This window comes from Harpia harpyja, chromosome 1 (assembly GCF_026419915.1).
Source record: "Harpia harpyja isolate bHarHar1 chromosome 1, bHarHar1 primary haplotype, whole genome shotgun sequence".
In the NCBI taxonomy this organism is placed as follows: domain Eukaryota; kingdom Metazoa; phylum Chordata; class Aves; order Accipitriformes; family Accipitridae; genus Harpia; species Harpia harpyja.
Genome location: NC_068940.1, coordinates 32,155,348 through 32,178,134, shown reverse-complemented (window position 1 = coordinate 32,178,134; position 22,787 = coordinate 32,155,348). Strand labels below are relative to the sequence as shown.

General features: G+C 46.9%; 1 protein-coding gene across 2 annotated transcripts in view; it reads right to left on the bottom strand.

Moving 5' to 3' along the window:
* Positions 1–9,147: 9,147 nt before the first annotated feature.
* The window catches only part of LOC128141115 (uncharacterized), a 210,509-nt gene continuing 196,869 nt past the window's right edge, over positions 9,148–22,787 (bottom strand). For both annotated transcript variants that reach the window (XM_052785669.1, XM_052785679.1), the window contains 2 exons: positions 15,703–15,808; positions 9,148–10,044 (listed from right to left, as the gene is read on the bottom strand). In XM_052785669.1, the coding sequence (XP_052641629.1) occupies positions 9,995–10,044; positions 15,703–15,808 (156 nt within the window). In that variant the 3' untranslated portion in view covers positions 9,148–9,994. The remainder of the gene's footprint in view (positions 10,045–15,702; positions 15,809–22,787) is intronic.

Genomic DNA, 22,787 nt, shown 5'->3' with positions numbered 1-22,787 from the left:
TAGCTCTACCTTTCAGCCCATTACTGAGCAGCCTGCATGCAAACCAGTGGGATCTATTGTCCGTCACCTCCGGTGCTATTTATATGGGTAATTTAATTTAACACCAGCAGGAGGCTTCCAAATAACTCTCCCCAGCATGGGAAGAACAATAACCTCTAGTGCATATTCACACAATATTTTTGACCTGCGGGGCTGGCCAGATTTGGGAGGGGATGCACGTTGTTCTGCTTGGAGGACAAATGAAGGCAGATATGCCTTTATCCTCTTTCTGTTTTATTTAAGGGATTTCCTAATTCTGCTTTCTCAGAGCTGGCTCTCCAGGGCTCATCGCATCCCTGCCATTTCTTTCTCCTAGCTCTTGCATTTGTGATATTATATTAAACTGCACAAATTACATCTGCCTTTATGACCAAGCCTCTATGCTGGATTTTTTTTGGACCGTTACACAAATGCAGTTTCAATGATGGCCCTATAGACGATTGTATTGACCCAGGAGCAGTGTGTGTGGCTCTTAGGGGTCGGGGACATGGTAGCTCAGGGCTGGGAAACTCGGAACCACAACCCTAGCGTTGCTGTGCCAGCCTGTGTTTTAAGTGATGGCCTCTCTTGTTTTGGCTATCATGACATTAAGCCTCAATGGAAAGGCAACTGCAACTGCCAGTTTCACTGAGGTTATAACCCACCCATCGCAATATGGTATATGTCTGCGTAGAGTGAGGATTTATAGGCTTGTGGAAAGATGCCACATGCTTACTAGCCGGTGAACAGAAATAAAAGAGTACTAATTAGGTCTGTGATGTTGGCAGATGGATCCATGTGTCAGGAAAAGAAAGCACTGTACTATACAGAAATCCGGCCATCTTTCAAGTGTATTCATCAATATATGTAAACTGGGAAGAAGAGTTATTCCACATTTGAAGAACACAACACAGATTTCGGCGCCAGGCTCCTATGAAAGATGCAACCTTCTGAACTGAGCCATTTCTGAATACATCATTTAACTTATCTCACGGTGCAGCTGTCTTGTGTGATTCCAAATGTCACTAAGTTTGGGGAGATTTCTGAAAGGAAATGTGCTCGCTATTTCTTCAGTTGCCTTTATTAATTGAACCAGAGAGGGAACAAGTGGATACAAATGGTTTCATTTGGCACGCGGGATATATTGATGCCGGTATTTTATCCTGCAAGTATTATTTGTGGGAGCAGAAGTTTTCCAAGCTGGATACCAGTTTTATTTAGTGCCTTCGCATGTCTGGGGGAAGCTGGCAGCCTTGCCTGCGAATCTGGTGGCCCAGGTGAATGCATAACGCTCTGACTTCGCCTGCCGGTATTAGTCCTTGCCCTACATTTCCTCGCAGCACTAAACACTCCTTTATTTCGGCTCCCCCCAAACGGGCCAACAACAAGAGCTAGTTACCTGCTTCAGCTCCGCTGCCCAGGCCTGTGCATACCAAAAACCAGTATTTTGCCCGTGCATTGACTGTGTTACATGAAAACACGCTCTGTTGCATCCTGCCAGATGCTGCTGCCCCTTATACTAGTGCTCTGCAGTAACCAAGCCCTGACAAATCCTGGAGGCATTCTCACCCCTCACTCAGGGTGCTGATGGCTGAAGAAACATGCTCAGCTTTTTGGGGAGCTGTGTTTAATTATTGCACTCAATTAGTCACTTCCCCCACCCCCACACTTTATTTATAATTCTTTTTCCATGAGTCATGAAAAGGTTGTAGCCAAAAGCTTTAGAGATGACAGATGATTCACAGATAACCCCCTTTCCGTTTTTGTACTCCCAAGAACTTTGGGAACCAGAAAGCAAAGTAATTTTTGGACTAATGCAACTGCTCATGCTGGGGCTGTATAGCGATAAATTACCTGGCCTCTCCCTTCTCCTTCCCTCCGGTGGCCCTGGCACCTGCGTGTTATGATTAATATAGGCATTGCAGGTAATATTAAGCACACTGGAAGGTTTCCATGAGCCAAAGGCTATTGGGGGCCATTTCACGGGCTGGAACGAAGGCTGTTAGGGAAAATGTGGGCATTGCAATTTCATAAAATGCATGAAGAGCTGGCTCTAAAGGAAGACACACCTCCCTCCTTTGAGAGGAGACCCCAGAAAGGCAATCCTTTATTTTCCCGAAGCCTTTTTCTGCCTGCTTAAGTTCTTGAGCTGTTACAGAAAATAGGAACATTTGGGCCCTATCAGTGTAATAGCTAATAATAGCCTCACAGTTTACTTATCTTCACAAGAACCCTTTAATATACCCAGTCATTTTCTAACAGATGGGAAACAGGTATGGAGGAAACCTAAGCAGCTGGCCCAAGGTCGTAGGGGAAGGCTGTGGCAGAGCCGGAGCTAAGTCCAAGTCTGCAGATCTTGAGCCAGATCCCCAGCGACTGGGTGACATCCTCACCTAGCAAGCAACGGGAGATTACATGCTGGGAGCCAAGCCATGTCCTGGACTATCTTCAGCCTTATCTGCTGACAGAGAAGGTCTCAAATTGCTGCTGAGGGCTGAGACTGATCTGCCCTGACTGATGCTGCAGCCTGACCCGGGGCTGGGATCTCAGTAGGAACAAGAGGGGCTCAGCATCTCTCTGAGCGGTAGCTAGGATTTGGCCTTGTGCAGCAGCGTCTACGCTAGGGAGAGCTGAAGGAGCCGGTCATCTTGCAGAATGCATGCATATATGTAAATATATGTATATATAACCTATCTCCCACATGCAGCTGGAGAGGTTCAGCTCAGTGCCATGGGCTCTGCTCCACCTATTACCGAGCTCACCCCGCTCAGATTTGCCACGCTCCCGATCGATACTTGTTCATACAGCATTTCCTTGTTAATTTTTGTTTGGCGGCCTTTGCAGTGAGGTGCAACAACGTGCTTGTACAAACACCGCCGGGGAGAAGAGAGGGCACCTCCTGCTTCGCCCTGCCAGCTCACCGGCAGCCTGGAAACATTTTGTGGAGGGGACAGTCTCTCCTGGGCTCCCCAGCACCTCCTCGGGGAGCCCCCAAACCCAAGGGATGACATTTTCAAACCCGTCAGGCTATTTTAAAGAGGGCCACCTCTTTCTTTAAAAACACTTCGGTGAAACAGATGCTTGAGTCGTTCCTTAATCTAGAAGGTAACTGATAATTAGTTTTGCATACAGCATAAGCCTTCGCTCCACATGGCATATTTTGTGTCAGCGAAGGATCCCTATCAGGGACTTTATCTGTTCGCTGTCCTCCCCCGGTATTCAAGAGAGAAGTGGAGTTCCCATCACCAGCTCTGCCTTTCCACTCTTATCATTTCTCTCTTAAAAATCAAATCATGCATCCTGTGTGGCTGAAATGGGGTGTTTGGAGGAGGGGACCAACCCCTTCCCCTAGCCCTGCTCACTTTCTTTCCACGAAGGCTGCATGGCTTCTGGGGCAGTCCACGTGTGTGTTGTGGCTGCACACTAGTGTTTTTTCTTCTTTCAGCAGGGCCCCTCTGCCGCATGGGGATTGCACATGTGTGGGAGGAATACAGCGCATGGCCCATTTGAAGTCTTCTTTATAAATATTCAATTCCCCTTGATGCAACGGGCAACACAGCAAAGCAGCCCCTCGTGGTCTTGCATGCCAATAATTTGCAGATTAAAACTCCTCCTATGTGCACCTCCACAATGGGCCCTGCCTTATCTGGAATGGGCCTGTGGAACTATTGTGGTGATAATCTGGGGATTAAGAGACTTTAATAAAAAGCTTTGACATGACAGGTCATAGCCGCTCTGGAAAAAAAAAAAAAAATCAAATCTGTTACTCCCGAATGGCTTAATCCTGTGTGAGTCAGGATCCTCACTCTCCAAGGGTGCCAGAGGGATTCAGAGGCGCTCAGCACCTTGCTCCAGGAGCTCGTGGTCCCCTAGGACCGGGCTAATTGCCTTAACGAGTTTGCTGTTCTCAGTGTGCCCTATATATTGCCAACCTGGGGGGACTCCAATGCCCTTTTGGAGCTTTTCTTAAAACCCACCACCCCAGGGCTGCCACTGCCCTTAACCCTTGGCTGCGGAGGACCCATGCTGCATCTGTCCTTCTGAGCTGGCTGTGATGCTGGCCACGGCACAGCCCGGCCATGGTCCTCACTCAGCTCCCAGTGCGTTTCGGGGAGGACTCCCAGTTCAGCCGCGCTCCTGGACCCCACACTGAGTGTACGCCCATGCACATTAATTACATTTGGGTTTCTTATAAAAATACAACGCTGCAGCAGTCCTCATCCAGCACTTGTGTCTAAACAAATTGTTAATATTTTAAGTGTCTTTCATGAGGCTGAGTCTAATTAATTAAAGGTTTATGAAAAACAATTAGGTTTTGATAGGGATCACCTTCTCTTGAGTCCCATGTCTGCATGGAAAAAAGAGAGGGGTTAGAAAGGCTCAGGTTGAAATTTAGAACTGCAGTGAATAAGAGAATACACAAATCCCACATGGATTGGGGAAATTAGGACATTTGGTGCCAGATTGTCTGACTAATTAGATTTCTATCAAGTCCTGAGGGACTGGCTGATGCAGCATTTTAATTTAAAGCTGCAGCAGCAGCAGCAGCAGCTTTTTTCCTTCTTCTCGTGCTCTTTATCAAATTGTCTGTGTTTTCAACGTGCAACCATTTTCCTTTCTAATGTTGCACCTCTGCAAGGATCAAACCTTTTTGTTCTGCATTTTGCAGCATGGGTCTGCTGCTCACTGCTGGGTTTTGTTTCAATGGGAAAACAACTCTCTGTGTCTGCAAGGGGATTTTCCCATAACATGAGGCATGGCATTCCTTGACAGACACGTGGGTTATACTCGTATGCGAAAAAGCTGAGGTGTCTCAGAGTTACCCGGTTAGCCTTTATAATTGAGAGCATCTTCAAAATCTGACGTACTGCACAGGAAAGCAGACTGAAGGACGTAGTCCCTCTCGCTGTAGAGTCACGCTGCTCTCTGAACCTGCTATCTAAATAGCTTACTGGGCATTGGGAGTGTAGCTTTGCATTTCAGACGAAATGCTGGCAATTTCTTGGAGTTAGTTCATTTCCATCCTGAACCTCCTGAAATTAAGATCAATGCTTAAACGGCTGCTCCCTGCAGGGAGAATAGAATGGCACCTCTTTCAATTATATTAATTTAAAATACAGTGATGCAATTGTTCTGCGTTCAGATACAGGCTGGAAAACAGAGCAGCTTGGTGGCAAAGCTGTGGAGCGAGTACAAGTCTGAGGTCCCCGTCCCTGAACTATATTGCTAGTTCAGGCACCTAATTTAGAGCAGGCATCTAACTTTTAAGTCCCTGAAGTTACAGGGGCTGAACTCAGGCTTAATGTATATGGAGCAATGCACAAATTGATTCAGAACTGCAAAATTGTCAGATTCCTACTTAGTAGGCACCAAAATTTAGTGTTAATTGCTTCAAAATTAGTTAGCATTATTGAAATAAAGTGGAGTTTTTTAAAGCCATTTCTTACTTGACAGCATGAGATTGCAAATATTCCTGTGCCCTATTTAATGAAAAATTATTATGCTATTATTGCTATTTTATATGATGGATATATAATTAACAGGGTCTATGGAATCATTTCTTCTCCCATTTTGCTCTACTTCTTCCAGATTATTTTAACCAAAAAAAAAGATAATGGAATTATATCTTATGCTTCAATGAAACTGAAAACTATTATTCCTCTCGATAACCAAACCCAGCAAAGTCAACCATTCCAGTGAATATTAAACACAAAAAGTACATTTCAGATGTATTATGAATCTGCTGCTAAGTCTTTAACTCATTGCTTTGTGAAAAGAAGTTCAGCAGTGGAGGGAGCTAAAATGAAATCATAGCCTCTAAAGACATTGAATTTCCCAGCTTTCATTGATTGAAAACAGGCCTATAACATTATTGAAATGGTTTCACTTAACCTTATTTTTTTGTTATTATTTTGTTATGCTTTTTGGGGAAGGTTATATAATACTTATTAACTCCTGTCAGTGATCCCTAGATGCTAAAAACGATATAAGCCCACCGCGTTTCAGCCAGATGCGTGATGCAGGAGGCAACAGGAGCCTGGCTGGGACCAACAGCCCTGTTTGTGGCCTGATCATTTCAATTTACAGTATATGTGTTACAGAGGGAAAAGGCCAGCTATTACTGTAAAAGCATTAAAAGCCCAAGTGATGGATGAGATCCCACTAAACTGAGTAATAAAGAAACGCAGAACAAAAAGGACATTTCTAGCCCCCAAGTGCCCAGAGCTGCTGGGCTTTGAAAGGTACCATAAGCATCATGATAAGAGCAAATGAGTTTGAGCTCCTGTGAAAGTATAGCTCTTATTTAGGGTCCTAAGAGGGATCTCGGGTCTCTTGAAAGAGTAAAAAACCCTAATTCTCTCACCCAGATTTGTGGACCTATAAAGTGCTCCTACAATTTTGTGCTGGTGCTTTTTCACCCTTGAAATGTCGGAACAGATAGAAAATGCAGAATGATGATTATAAAACACACTTTCAGGAAGCTGCTTCTGGAGAGAGATGGTTTTTTCCCTCGCTTGCTCTGCTCCTTTTTCTCTCTCCACCCAACAGAGAACTGTAACAAATTTCCAACATATTTGGATTAACTAGAAATTAATTTTCTTTCTCGTCCTTTTCCTTTCACTGAAAGAAAAGCGAAGAATGGAACAAGCCACCGTTTTGCATTGATGATACTCTTTCGTTTCCCTTTCTTTTGTTTTAAATCCCATTTTATTTTCAAATGAAATTGAGGCACATCCAGAGAATAATTTCTCTCACTGGAAGGTAGTAGAAACGCGAAGGAGGGATATGCAGTTTGTGCTCATGGATTGTGGAACCTAGCTGAGGAGTCTCCATTTTCGATGGCTAAAGTTACAGAGAGGAAACCCCCCACTGGAGGTCTGAAATTAGAAAAGAAATAGGTATTGGTCTGAAAATTATCAAAATGAGATAATTTTGACTTTTCCTAAGAATAATTCCTGCTTGTAACTCTGCATTATACCTGTGAAAAATTGTCTGTGGCTCCACCAGAACTAATACAGTTTTGAAAATAAACTAGTTATCTGAAAACGCATTTATTTTGATTTGCAGTGTGCATATTGTGAAAACATTGTCCTGAGCGACCATGATAACTGTTGTTCACACCATTCTGTAAATAACAATACAATGAACAAGTTGAGGATTGCTTCCCAACATAACACAGCAAGACTAGCCAGAATGTTTGAAGAAAAAGCCAAAAAAGTCTTGTTTCAGCGATTTCCAAAATGAAACCATTTTGTTTCTAATTCAAACATTTCAAGGATTCACCTCTCCTGATTTTGAGCTGGACAAGTAACCTGGGACAATTACAGGAGGGACGGACGCAGGTCCTGCAGGCACCAGGGCTGGGGAGTACTTGGATAAATGCTGAAGTGGTTATGGGCCACATGTCACACTATGAATATGTGACACATGAGGATGCTTTTGAGGCCGTCAATAGCGAGGGCAGATTTTGAACTCTTTTTCAACAGTTCTTTACGGTTTAAAAGTGGATCTGATGCTCGTGGAAGGTGTCTCGCTGCCTTCCTTCAGGTAACTGGGAAATCGGGAAAAGGCTGTTAAAAAGTTTGGGGACACTGCATCACTTTTAAGCATCTCTCGTGTTACCCATTCTCTTGCTATAATGCCAGGACACAGTGCGTTTTTTCCCTCCAAGCACTATCTAGTACTATCTGAGATGTCTTCTTTAATGTTATTTAAGTGTAAAGCACTGGTAAAAGATGTCCAAAAGCATGATTTGGCAGAAGAGCAAGGAAATCAGGACCTGCTCAGTGCCCTGCTCCTTTGCATCTGGCAGCCTGTGTCTGACGCTGCCCAAAAGCAGGAGGCTGTGAGCTGGAAACTCTGCAAGGCGAGATAGCAGGAGCTCAGAGAAAGTTGTCTTTAACACCCGCTCCTGTCTTTTGGGGATTACTGGCTCTAACTCCAGTCCAGAGAGGTTATATGTTATTTTCAATAGATCACATATTGGCCCAGCAACTGTGAAAAACAACTGCTCTGTAGTAGGTGGACGATCTAACAAAACAGTTGCAAGTTCTTACACGAAAGGAAGAGTATAACTTGTTATATTGCAGCTATTGCAGACATCAGCGTCGAGTGTTTCATGTTCTGTTGGCCTGAGCAACTAGCCAAAAAAATGGGGGACTTGAATATTATTTTGTGTCTTTGGTTCAGTCCACAGAAAAGCAAACAAAGCAAAACAAAACAACATGTTTTCCTGAAAGTAGCAGAACTCTGCCAGGAGGAACCAGGTTCTGCTTTTGCAGCTTTGAGCCCCTTGTAGGGAATAATCGGCCCAGAGCATCCTTCTTGCTGCCCCGAGTACCAGGTTTGCTCAGTGTCTAGCACATCCTTGCTACCTTTCCCCTCAATGCCTCCAGACTTTTCCAGCTAATACCAAACCACAGAGCTCGTAGTTTTGCAGCCTACACCTTGCCAACCCTTTGCTGAAAGTGGTGGGATGAGTCTGTGCTTTGGGCGAGGGCTGCAATCATTTTGTTTAACCTGAAGGAGCTCAAGTATCTTTTACCTGCCTTAAATGGAAGGTGACAGCTATGTCTGCATCTTCGCTGCTCCCTTACGTGCTATCTCAGCCCACAGAGAGAGCACACATGATTTATTTTAATACAGGAGCCTAAATCACTTAGAAGCCAGACCTTGTTTTCTAGTAATTAGTTATGCCCTGCTCTATAGTAAAGAATAGATTGCACCAGTGGGATATTTTCAAAAGAAAGTTTGAAAACAAAAAGCTGAAAAATTATGCGTTTGTGCTTTGGACACAAAGAAATAGCGAACTACTGTGCGCTTCTGCCCGGGTTGATGCAGATGGAAACCCTGTCAGCGATTTAAGTCCATGGGCCCTTGACCAGCTACCTCCAGTCAACACGTCTCACTTGCCTGGGAAGTGAAGGGAAATCTATTTTGTTTGTAATAAAGCTGATTATCATAGATAAATGTATCTAATTAGTCTCATTTGCTGACACACAAGCCTTTAATTGCAAGTTGAATAATTAGACATATCTGCATATGCAAATGAATAGGGTTATACTATGTCACTCTTAACATGATTTCTCTAGAGACAAATAGCTCTCTATATTTCAGGAGAGAATATGATATATTAATTTACGTAGACAAATAACTTTATTTAGAACGAGTCGCTCTCATGTTTGTTTATATAAAGCAATAAGAGAAGAAATAGAAGAGATTTTATGTGGAAGGAAACAGCTGGAAGATACTAATTTATGAGGGGGAAATCCTTGCAAACCGTGATGCTTCTCTGCGGTGCGCGATGGGAGCAGGGACCGTTCCCCCAGCAGAATCCTCCGGGTGGGACCGGACATCCCGGCACGGAGGGGTCGGGATCTGCGGCACACGGCCGTGGCCTCGCTGGAACCGTTGCTCCCCGCTCTTTCGCTCCCGCGCATCCATCCACGCCGACCACCTTCCTTCTCCCTGGCATTTCTGCATCCCCCCCCCCCCTTCACTTTCTCCTCGCTGGCTGGATACATGACGTGATGCTGAAACTGTTTGGCCTGTTGTTTTCCAACCAGATGGCCGCTGCAGAACGAGCAATGGTCTGCAATTTTGGGCGGGTGCATGCCGGGATACGTATGCCCTCCTCCGTCTGGATGCGAGGTGAATCCTAATCAGGCAACGGGAAGCTTTGGGGGGTGGGGTGCTGACAGGCACCCCATTTTGGGTGAGAAAGAGGGGGAGACCGCTCGCTGGAGCACAGGAGCCGGTTGCCACCGGGCTACCAAGACCCCAGCGGGCTACCAAGACCCCGTGGCAGAGTGGGACACTGCGGATGGGGCAGGAGGGGCAATCCCAGGCCGGGCACTTTTTTGGGGGGGTGGGGGGGTGGCAAAACTGGATGCTGGTGGGGGGGAGGATGAGCAGCAGCGACTAAAAGCGCTTGGAAGCGGTGATGTCTCCGTGTCTGCCCGCAATGGAATAGCTGCTACAGGATGAAAATGCGCTCCGAGTCCCGGCTTCTGCCCAAATAAAGAGCTAAAAAAGAAGAATAATAATATAATACTACTAATAATAGCGGAGCGGCCCCCCCCCCCCCGCCCCGGCTCAGCCCGGTTTGCAGCCCCCCCCCCCGGCTCGGCACCATCTCCGGAGGAGCCCCGGCAGCGGGACATCCCCGGCGGAGACGGGTCCGGTCCCGTCCCCGTCCCCGTCCCCCCCCAGCCCCGTCCTGCCTCCGGTGCCCCCGTCCGTGTGTCCGTCCCCCCCCACCTCCCCGCCCCCGATCGTTGCCGCGGCAACCGCGGGCCGGGCCGGGCCGGCTGCAGGGGGCGGGCGCTGCCGGCAGGGGGCAGCACCGGTACGGGCCTGCCCGGGGCGGGGGGGGACCGGGGGGTGCAGGCAGGGTGTGCACAGGCTGATTGCAGGCTGGGTGCAGGCAGGGTGCAGGATGTGCAGAGGCTGATTGCAGGCTGGGTGCAGGCAGGGTGCTGGTAGGGTGCAGGGTGCACACAGGCTGATTGCAGGCTGGGTGCAGGCAGGGTGCAGGATGTGCAGAGGCTGACTGCAGGCTGGGTGCAGGCAGGGTGCTGGTAGGGTGCAGGGTGCACACAGGTTAATTGCAGGCTGGGTGCTGGCAGGGTGCAGGATGTGCAGAGGCTGATTGCAGGCTGGGTGCAGGCAGGGTGGTGGCAGGGTGCAGGCTGCGCACAGGCTGATTGCAGGCTGGGTGCAGGCAGGGTGCAGGCCACATGCTGGTTGTGCAGAGGCTGATTGCAGGCCGGGTGCAGGCAGCATGCTGGCAGGGTGCTGGCATGGTGCAGGATGCGCACAGGTTGATTGCAGACTGGGTGCAGGCTGCGCACAGGCTGATTGCAGGCTGGGTGCTGGCAGGGTGCAGGCTGCGCACAGGCTGATTGTGGGCTGATTGCAGACAGCATGCAGGACACCCACTTCCAGTGCCAGAGCTGAGCCCCTGCTCAGCAACCAGCACCCCTTCCTGGCTGCCCTGCACAGAGAAATGCCATGCCAGGGCCTGGAGCTGCACAGGGTTAGTTTTCCATTTGCACCCATGTCCCACTCGTGTCAGCTAGAGGCAGGTGGTGTTTTGCCCCGCATCAGGAGCAGCCCCGTGTCTCTGCATGCCATGGTCACAGCAGTGGAAGAACCATCATTCGGAGCTGGCTGGTGTTGGGCCACAGTTTCCCATGTTAGCCATGCAGCAAAGCAGGGGTTCCGGACAGGATTCCCATTCAGACCTCATATCCCTATGAGGAAGCCTAAATCATGTTCAGGACTTCTAAAACAAGCCTGAGTCATTGACTTGGCAGGATCTGATGATGCAACTTGCTTCTCATCATTCCTTAACTTCCTCTTCCATCCTGATTTTGAACTTTTAAATCAAGCATGATAGCCTTAATTTAAGCATGGGGGTATCCATCATAACACAGCAAGGGAAGCTCGCAGAAAGGCAGCCCCCTGGTCCATCCCTCTGCCCAGCTAAGGGAATGGTCACATCTGCTATATCAGCCCAATTCAAACATGAAATAACTGTGAGTTACTTAAAGATGTTCATGGATAAACTGGATGTTGGTTAACTCACACTTTACTAGTCAAATACAGCTGTGAGCTAAGGAAAATTGCAATAAACATCTACAGTCTTAATACAGACCAGTACAACACCCTTAACGCTATACAAACAGCATTTCTTTAATCTGACTCGTATAGACTTTGTGATAAAAGAAAGATGGGAAAAATGGCTGATAAGGCACCCAGATTTCTGTGGCAGGTTTTCTAAGCAAATTGCCAGATGGCTTCACTAAGGCGCTGTGTCATGCTGTAAAGTTTTAGGATTCCCACGACCAAAAACCTCCCCGAGCCCTTAAAGACATTTGGGGTGTGCGGGTGCTGCAGGGGTTAACTAGCTGAGAGGGTGGAATCTGCATAAGGCTGATTTGGGGAAAAAAAAATAATGAAATGCAGCTTAGCTGAAATCATGGCTGAGTGGGATTTGGTGAATGGCATCTCTGAAGGGAAACCTGCCCTAGATAGGAGCCACGGCGTTGTGCAAGGGGCATCTTGCTGGAAGCAGGCAAGGCCTCTAATTCACACGCAGAAACATCCCTCCGTGAGACGTGGGTTATTTATCGCTTCCCGGCTCAGTGCTTCGCCCCCCCCGCCTGCAGGGAGGGTGCAGGAGGGTGATGGGTGGCCGTCAGGGCTGCCCGCGGGTGCTGGTGCCCTGTCCTGGCCATCGCAACGCTGCACCGTGACCTTGCGTGGAGCCACCTACCCCAAGGCTACATCAAAGTTGCATTAATTTGCCTCAATGATCAGTTCAAGATGAGCCTTTTCCCATTGCATTATTATTATTGTTGTTGTTATTAATATTACTATTGAATATTTCTACACAGCAGCATCTGGGAGCTGCATCCAGCCCCAGTCTGTTCCGTGCAATCAAATCCTCTTGCTGCTGCAGCGAGTTTTTCGTGTAAAAGCAGCTCTGTGTGACCGATCCCTTCCCTTGCTCCAGAAACTATTATTTCCCACGGGCTGGATGTGTGCTGGGAACCACCTTGCATATTCTCCCCGCGATTCAGGGGACAGAGGGGTCTCGGGATGCCCGAACCCTATTGCTGCATCCCCCCAGCAACGACACCCCAACAGAAAACTCCTCCACGGACATTTGAGTCAATGAAATTATGCAGGTGCATTTCTGTAGCCCTTCCTGGGACAGCTCGGTCCCGGGCTCACGCTTTTATAATGACACCTTGAGTCCTTACAGGCTTTCCTTCTGTGCGTATGGCTGCGTACGTGCATGTATTTCTGCGTACACACACCCAAATACGGTATTTTTTGGAAAGGCGATGTCACAGTGTCATGACGCTTTGCTAAAACCCGTCAAGTTGTCATTCCCGTTAATGCCTTCCTAATCCCAGTGACTTGGTGAAGAGTGATCAGACTGCATCCTTGGCTTCGGAAAAGCCGTGGGGCTCTTTTCACTAATTCGTGGTTTTATTCTTCCTAGCCAAGTGCAGCATTTTAAGGCAGGTTGCAGCTCAGCATCGCCCTTTTTATTCTCTGTAACAGTTTCTTTGCCTCGTGACAACACAGAGCTTTCACAGCACAAACAAGTCCAAGGAATAGATGAGTTTCCTCAGCTATGAAATAAGTAAAGCAGATGATTGAATAAAGTTTCTTTTCCCCGCCTGGTTCAGCAGCTCTGTCTTGCTGTCTTATATTTTCTAACTTCTGGCCTCAGCAACTCTCTTACCCAGATCTGCAACCCCCCCACCCCGAGCGGGTAATGCCGTTGGGTTTCCTCTGCCATTGAAAACCCGACCCTTTTACATAGGGCCAAATGCTGCTCTCAATTCCCTGGGTTAATCTGGAGTAAATCCCTGGGATTAACTGGATTTAACCCTGCGCTGGCTGAGCAGCTGTGTGCAGCCCTGAGTGGCGGCGTTGCCCGGGGTCTACTGGGCTCTGCGTCCTCACCACGAGCCACGGGTTGGGTAAAGAGATGCTCCCAGAAAAGCCCAATAAACCATCCCACTCTCCACAGGCACCGGCAGGTCAACCACCTCCTGGTGAAACGCTGGAGGGGATCCATCCAAAATCAGCAGAGCCTTTCTGCTCAGCAAGTGGGTAGACCTGAAAGCTGAAGGCCAACCCCTTTCCCCTCCATTAAATCATCCTTCTTAAAAAAAAAAAGGATCTCTCCTTCCCACTTTCACCTCCTTTTCTCCCTCCCTGGCTGCCCTGGGAGTTTTTGCTGCACAGTTTATTAGGGCTTTCTTATTTTCATTCTCTCTGGTTTCCTCCCCAGAGCATGTGCCATCCGGGAGGGGGGCTTGGGGAGCTGTGACCATCACATGCGGGGGCTTCCCCACTCTCCCCTGCCCTCCCTTGGGTGGGGGCACAGGGTTTTGTTTCAGTGTTTTTATTTTTTCTTTCTTGGGAGCCTGGGTAAAATATTCAGGCTCTTTGGCCAAAACCAGGCTGAAAAGCCTGCGCGAGGAAGGTGCCTATAGCCACGGTTTTTCTACCTGCTGGGTATTTTCTTGGCCTGACGTGAACGAGGGGAGGTTCTGCCTCCACGGGACCCGGGCGAGAAGCTCACCCTGCCCCTGCCTCCGTGTCTCCCTAAAACCCTTTTCACATCCATCATCCCATGAGGATGCCGTGACTTGGGCTGGGCGCCGGAGGACAGAGCATGTGAGGATGACTCTGGTCCCGCCAGTCTTGGATGGACATGAGGGCTGGGGGACGTGGGGGGACGTGGGCTGTCCCACCCCCCCACCTCGTGCATACCCAGCTGTGCTTCTCTCCTGATTGCATCTCTACCTGATGCTGCCCGGTCGGGCTTGCGACGGAGCGAGTCCCCTTTTGCTCTCCCTGTGTGTAACCGAGGGAGAAACTCTCACCTCTGGTTCCCCAAAACCGCCTCCATCTCCTCCGCCGCTATTCCACCCTTGCCGGCAGAACTCTTCCCCCCTCACCCCGCCACCGGCTGCCTGGCGAAGGAGGCTGATGGAAAAAGAGAGCAGCAAACCCCAAAGATGTGTCATTGTGCTAAGTGCTTTCAAACCTTGCAGGATGTCACTGTGTCACAATTTCAGTTCATTAGGCGGCACAGGGAAGACGCTGTGACATCAAAGCACTCCTTTTCCCTATAGAAACCGGAGCTGCTCTTTTGATCTCAGCCCCCAATATCCCCCCCAGATTAATATTTACTTGTACAACCCAAACCTACGGGGGATCCTGCGCTTGATTCCGCCATATGTTCTGGGGCGGTTTTTGTTGCTTCCCTGGTTTTCTTTGGGAGGTGGTTTGTTGGCGGGGGGAGGAGTGAGCAGTAATTTTTATATGTTTATTTATATCCACGCTACCCTCTGCTCCTCGGGCACAGCAGGGGAGGGCACCCAACCTATTTCGTGTCAACCAGTCGCTTTGAAGCTTGCCACAATCAAACGCTTTTATTTTGGGGGAACCCGGCCAGCTGTTTGTTTGCTTCCCTGCTTTATATTGATTCAAGGAGATGATCTCCCAGGCCCCACGTGCTTAATCTGTGAGCTGCTAATGTTGCATGAGACATCAAAATGGTCCCTTCTCCCCTGGACTGCTGGGGTATTTATAGCTTAATGCAGAGGTTTACGGCGTAACGCTCATTTTCAGAGCAGCGGAGGATACATTCGTGTATCTAATACCACAAACCGCTGTTGACTTTAGCGGGGATATTGTAGCTCTAATTCAGTGCCAAAAAGTGGCCAATGTACTTTATATTGTAAGAATATTCCGATATAACTTGGTTCCCAGTGAGTCGCTAGGATGTCTAACGGCAGGGTTCAGCTGCTGTCTGCATCCGAGCAAGAGCATTGCTTCGTGCAAAGGATGCTCCCTGAGATCCCGAAAGGCAGGGCATGAACTCGGGATGGGGACAAACTCGGCCCGAGTGTGAAGCCCCGACTTCTGTGTGCCAAAAGAGGGACCGCGTCTCAAAGCCAGTTAGAGCAGGATCTGGCTCTGCCTGTGTTAGCGTCTGACAAAATGGAGTGGAAATGAATTCAATTCAGAGACATCTAATTTCATGAGAGACTCTCTAAGAATAATTCTACTGCAGATGCTTAAAGTGATTTCAACATGAAAAGCAGGAAAGACAGAGAAGATGATGGAAAATGACTACAGAATTTATACCTTTCCCTCCTTCGTTTAAGCCCGGCACATCCTGCGCGTGTCCTGGCATGAAAGCTGAAGAAAACCGCGGTACAAATGAAACAATTTCTTTGATGTTCTTCTTGCCCTGAAACAAAGAGATGGCCACTGAAGGTGTGTATAGCTGCCTGTCCTGGACCCACAGGGACCAGTCCAGGGGGAAAATTTGTGGGTTTCTTAAATGAAGTTTTTTAGCATGGTTTTAAGTGCTGCTTACAGAGTGAGAAAAGGCAATATTTAAATCACATGCACTGGATATCAGTTATTCACACCATCCTGGGGTGCTCTAGATGATACTTCTGTGCCCTAGGTCGTGTTTGGAAAGCCAGATCCCAAACGCCTTGACACAGTGACTGTTGCTGATAAGAACACACGACCACTATTCTCTCTATTTTTTTTTTTTTTTACTGCTTTTTTCCTTCCTGCTGTTTAGGGGGTTTAAACAGCCTTGATTTTCTGTGGCTGACAACACACCCCATATGCTATTTATCTTGTCAGAACTCTCTCCCTCTGCCCTCAGCTCCCATTTTGTTCTCATTAATAGTGATTATGAAAAATGGGGCTAAATACTTACTTTCATATGATTTATCCAAATGTTGAACTGCGTAATTGGAGAAGCTAAGACATTATCCCTTCAGATTCTGTCAAGACTCAATTTCTGCATTTGATTTAATTTTTAGACTCATGACCCATAACAGTACATATATTTATTGCCTTTATGGTGGCTTGGCTGAACAATATATCTATCAGTCAGAAGCGGGAAGCTGCATATTATTTATAAGAATTTAAATAGTCAGTGTTTTTTAAGAACACTTGTCCTTAGCATGCAGTTATTAACACAGGGCCCCTAGATACAACAAAATTGAAAGTCAGCTGGAAGGAATGCCCTTATAATGAAGATATTTAATAACTGGCGTCAGACTCTGATTTTCCTTTCGGTGACAGAAGTGACGCATGAGCAAAGGCAGGGGAGCGCTTTGCACTGCAGAAACCTCCCCTGCCCCCTTCCAGGGCCTGATCCAGCGGCTTCCTTGCCTTCCCCTTGCCACTGGGAATTGCTGATGTATAAAAGGCACGGCTGCACAGCCACAGAAAATTTGGTCCTGCCTTTTTGAGCTCCCACCCAGAGATGTGCAGACACCCGCGCTTGCACACGCAGTGTTTATGGGAGCGTGCGTCGCTGCCTCGCAGCGATTTTGCGCATCCCTCTCCCCCTTTCTAATCCATCATTTCTCTGCCTGGTTTTTTTTTTTTGCAAATCACTTTTGCACGGCTTTGGCCCTGATGGCCAGCTGAATGCAAATGCTTATCCGCAGTGGAGCGTCTCGATCGTATGGATCGTCAACACGCAACTCGAATCGAAACCGAGACTCCTCTAGGCTTCAGAGCCCGGATTGCTGGGGTAAGGGCGGCCAGCGCAGATCAGCAAGCTAAATAACAAAGCATCGTGGAAACTCAAAGCCACCGTCGCATCCACGTTGCTGACAATACCGCCCCGCTTCCCAAATCAACACTGACACAGTGTTGAAATTGTTAATAAAACAAGTAATCAAGCTGCTAATATCTGCAAGCACCATTTTGGAAAAAAGATAATAGAGCAACCATCAGGGAGTATAGTTAATGTATAAAACAATTACTGTAGTCAGATGTTTAAATAAGAGCCATAGTGGTAACAAATGCATTACTGTACAGAGCAGCAGTTTACAGTACACAGGATATTTCATTTCTGATGCCCAAATGAAAAAGAATACCTCTAAGATGAAGCTGATGCATTTATCACCAAATTTTCTCCAGCAGCCTTTTTCCTTGGCATGAAACCTGCTAAAACACGTGTGTGCACACACACATATGTGTGCACCCCGACACAGTTTTAACTTAGTATTATTTGTTGTAGAAACTAATATAATTATTTAAAACACGCTCATTTACTGCCAGCTAGTTGATGTCAGTGGTCGTCTGTCTTTCAAATACAAACTCAGTAATCAGTCAGGAGAGCTTTCTTTTAAGTAGACCTTTTAAACAAAAGCTTCCCATTGCCATTTTTGATAAGGATCTAACTGCTAATCTTGTATTTTGCAGCCAGCCCTGAGACTTGGGCATGGCTCGTCCCTCCTTGTGAGACCCTTGCAGAGAACAATAAGAATATTGATTATTTTTTTTTTTTAGACTCGTAATATCGCAATGATTTCCCCCCCCCCCTTCTTATTTTCACTACCATTTGGTGGGTTTTGACCAGCTTTAATTGCTACAAAGCTCTCCTATTTTCTGTTGTTAGCGCTAAATCTGTACCCTGCTCTCTGCCGCACGGCAGCGGTTAGGACTTCTCATTGTCTCTTTAATCCCAATTCCTCTGTTGTGCATCTTCCTCTGGAAGGAGTAAAAACTGCCTGGAGAAACCCAAAGCACAGAGAAAAAACATCAAGAATATAAAGAAAAGGGCTGGCGGGGACATCCTGCTTAAATACCTATGGAGCAGGAGCATGTTTGCTGGGAGAGGGTTGCTAAGAAGGAGTTTTGCTGGTTTTAGTTTAAGGCTGAATGTCAGAGTGGAAGTACATAAAATGGCTTAACTGAAGTGCGTTGGGTTTGTTCAGAAAGATTTCTGTCTATGCAGCCATCCAACCTGATTGGGAGAAAAAGAGAAGTGTTGTCACCGATAATTTTTTTATTAAACCTCGCCTTTTAGAAATCCCAAATTGCTATTCATGAAATATTTTTCCCTCTAGTGAACGCAGCTCAATTTTTTAATGGGTACAAGATATTTTAGTTGTTTCCTCACCTTTAATTTCAAAAAGTGAAAAAAAAAGTCAAAATTCAAAATACTGTATCAGCTTTAATAACCACATTATCTCTCCGGTTTTGATTTTATGCCATATACTGCATACTATTACAATTCAAAGCCAGCAAAACTACTCTACACTTCCATTTAAAAAAATGGAGATGGTGATCTACTGCACAATTCCTTCTGGTTGTATTACAGACCGAGCAACGACAATAATCGTACTCAGGTTATCTAGCACTTTGCATTTAAACTCGGTTTCACATTATTTCAAATTATGGCTACTTTTAGCCTAAATTTTAAACTGAAACAATTGACTAATTTCTCAGAATAAGATCAATGACAATCAAAAAGCTCTGTCCAATAAATAACTATTTTCAGAGCCTGGCGCGCAGTGCACTTGCTGGGTATTTTCCCCACACGTCAGGATTTGCGAAGGGCCGTGTGCTCTTTCCCACCGACTTCCATGAACTTTGCATTTATCTATTCATCTAGTGCTCTTTGGTTCCTGTGGGAAATATCTTTAATGCTGGAAATCCCAAGGTTAACTAGCTACAAATGGTATTTAGTTATTAAAAGCATTGGCCGGTCTTGAGGCTGAGCAAGGATGGGTTTCTTGGCCAGGAGATCCAGGGCTTTGCCTGGAGAAATGCAATCAGCCCAACCCGAAGGGTCTCAGCCGTTCCTGGGCAGCATCACCAGCTCCGCTTCGACGGCATCAGGGATGCAGGAGACCTCAGCCCCTCGTCCCAGCGCCCTTCGCTACGGTGGCTGGCACATCGCAATTGCTATTATTGTTTTTTTTTAATCATATCGCTTGCCTTTTTTATGGTCAGACAGTCAACTGCCAGCATCAATTATGAGCGTTAATATTGACATTGTCTTAAAAGAGGTTTAAATATTAAAGTGAAAAGGGACTTGCTCTGGGCTTCATCTCTTTGTGGTGTTCGTCAGTAAAACCTTAACCTGCAAAACAGTTGTCACAGTGATTTTTTTGTGTCTTGCGCTGACGATGCCTGAGCGGCAAATGTCTCTGGAATTTTTCAAATGAGCAAACTGCACTTATTAATTATGCTAATAATCACGACTCAAGATAGCTGCTCTGAGGAGGACAATAGCTGAAACTTGCTCCTCGTAAAAGGGGCAGTGGACGAGCCGTCGCCTTTGTCGTATTTAGAGGCTCTATGCAGGAAAAAAATCTTCCTCCACTTCTCGGGAAACAGCCGTTCACACATATAAACCAGAAACCTCACTATGCATATCTTTATTTTAACCACCATGCTATTTATTGATTTTCCCTACAATTATGCAGCGCTGTATTTATTTGCATCAGTGCTCTGCTGTGCCATATATTAAACCTCCCTTCCTCCAATGGTGGCTCTTTAGAAAAATGCTTCTGATTTCCCCTCAGAGTATGAGGTCAATAGGCCATAACTTATGATTTTGAACCTATAGCCAGACCTAATTTATGGATCATTTCTGGTTTCTTGTGTTTAACTGTTTCTGGGAGAGGGTTTCATCAGAGAGATGGAGCGGATTCGCTGTGCACAGCTGAGATCCTGGCTTTAGGGGCGAGAGACATATGGACGGTAGTAAAGCTCAATGCACTGCTATAGCTAATTCAGATCTGCTTCTCTATAAATTATGTATAGTTCTTCTGAAAAATGTTTGTATTTCCTAATATAGCTCTAGATTATCTCCCTAAAGCAAGGGAAATGTTGTTAAGAGAAAGTCAGTTCTCACGTATCAGAAATTAATTTTCATTTGCTAAGCACAGAATGCATTTAGTTCTTAAATTTTGTTTATCGGACTAATATTGACAAAACATGGATTTGCTTTTCTCACTCTCTAACAACTTTGGCAATATTTGCCATGGATGAGAGGTTAAGGTTTTACATTACAATTTGTAAACCTTAAAAAAAATTCTCCTGATCTCCAGCAAGTTTGCAGCTTGCATTGCCCAGCACCTTTTGCAGCTCTCACGGTGGTCGGCAGGATCAGCAAAGGGATTGCTGATTTGGGTTTCACTTGCCGTACGAGCGTTTGCTCTGGCTCAGGGTGCTTAGGAAAGGGCCGATCACCCCTTCCAGCAGATTTTGGATCAGATGCGGAGAAAGCTCTGCGTTTAAATTGCTGCGGAGGCCATGGGGACAGCACGGAGCTGGCTGTGCGGAAGAAAGCGTCTGAAGCCGGCCGGGACAGGGGCTGTGGCATGCTGCATGCATCACTTCATTTTTGACTTAACTGCCTCAGCAGCTCTTGGGAGCGGTCCCCTTGTGCTTTACATCACCAAAACCATCTGCTAGAGTTGTGCCTTGAATCGCCTGGTCCTCTAGAGGCAGCAGGGAGAAAAAAGGCAAAGTGAAATTCTTCTGTGGAAAGAAGTAAAAAAAAAAAAAATTTAAAAAATTTAACCCATTCAATCCTGAATGAAGTTTTTGCAACCCCCAGCCCAGGCAGCAGCTGGATTGGACCCATCCTTCAGGAACTCACTGGTGGTATTGGGTGCCCTGAGGTTAGCCAGGTGCCTGGAGGGTATATTGAACATGCCAGGGAACAAATAGATGGCAGCATCAAATGCTACTGATGAGGTTCAGCGTCAAATGCTACTGATGAGGTTCGGATATGAACCGGAGCCAGGCACTATCGTCAGCAGTACTGCAGTGTCGGGCTGTGTCAGCATGGAGCTTGCCATGAGAACCTGCCATTCGGCGTGCACACCCCGGCACGTGGGATCTCAGGAAACCTGGCAAGAAAAATGCCATGGGAAATCCAGACCGAGGACGGAGCTGCTCCTCTCTCCCTGGGGCATGGGCTGAGCATCCCGGGCTGCCCGCTGTGCTGCAGGGGCAGCTGCACATGTGCAACGAGTGCGTGGGTGCTCGTGCCCGCTCACAGCAGGCTCTGACCCCCCCGCCGCAGCACCTAGGCACCACGGGGTGGGCTGGAGACAAACCCGCAGCCTTTAATTCTGGATTTATGGCTGCTACTGATCCTAAGCTAACCTTTTGCCATTACAGTGTCTGAATGCAACTTTGGGGATTAATAAACGGGAAAAGTCGGGACCTTAACTGTCAGGAATATAGTAGATGTGCCTGGCACTAAACCCAACAGCCATAAACCATGGAGGAATCCACTTCACCTAAAGAAAACCCAGCTACCTGGTGTATAGGGTTAATAGCATCAAGCCAACGTGCTAAGAGACCGCAGCCATCGCTACAGGCTCGGCTGCGCAGCGTCTGCGTAGCAGGATCCCAAGGAGTTAAAATGAAGCCAACCTCCTCGCGCATTTTATGTCACAACTCCCCCTTTTTTTGTCTGTGTGTGACCAAGCCAAGTTCTTTTTTAGCTCTACCCTTTTGAAAACTGCTGGTTACAGATAAATTAAAATGCCAGAACTGAAATTGCCCACGTTAGCCCCTAAGGGAGCCTGCACTGTCATCTTTCATTAGATGCTGATAGACCAAAAGCCCAAGGCAAAGTGTAAGCTGGTTCCTAAGAAAGGGCTCGGAGCCAGGACCTGCATCTCTCTGCTGTAATCTTGCATCTCTGTCCTTTTAAGTTTAAGCTGAGCAATGCTTTCTTAGGCATGTCTGTTTTCATACTGCAAATTTCAGTCTTAAAATCAACAGCAAATATGAACAGGGTATTCCACAGAGTCCTGAATTGTCAAGACAAGCCAATGCATTTTCTCGGAGCAATCTGATGGTTTTGTCTGGTGTCAGCCCTTACATCCTCCAGTGCAGATGATATGTTTGGACGGTTTAATAAAGAGCTGTTTAGAAATGTGACTGTTATTCTTTTTTAAAAAAAAGAGAGTCACATAATAGTTCAGCAGCAAAGGCGGGATTTTCCCCATACTTCTTCCATCATTTTGAAGGAGGGATGGTGGCTTTGTGGGTTTTGTGAAGTGCAACACAGCGGTGACACGGTCTAGTCTCAAAAAAAAAAAAAAAAAAAAAAAATCTAAAATTATGCCTGCACAAGGAGCTTAATAAACCATAAAGGCCAGTGGCTTTCCAGCATCCTTTCACTTTGTGTTTGAGATGTGCTTTGGCTTAGAAAAAGGGATCTAGTTCTCGGTGTGCGTAGGCACTCGGTGGCAGGGCAGGTTGCTTGCTGGGCTGCGGGCAGAGGCCTCCGAAAGGAGCAAAAGCCCAAATCTGATTCCTGATGGGTAACTCGAATTGCACTTTGCTGTTGTGCCCGAAGGATAAAAACTTCCTCGTGTCCCCAGGAGCAGTGAATGGGTGAGGAAGAGGAGGCTCTCAGACATCACCCCTGTGTC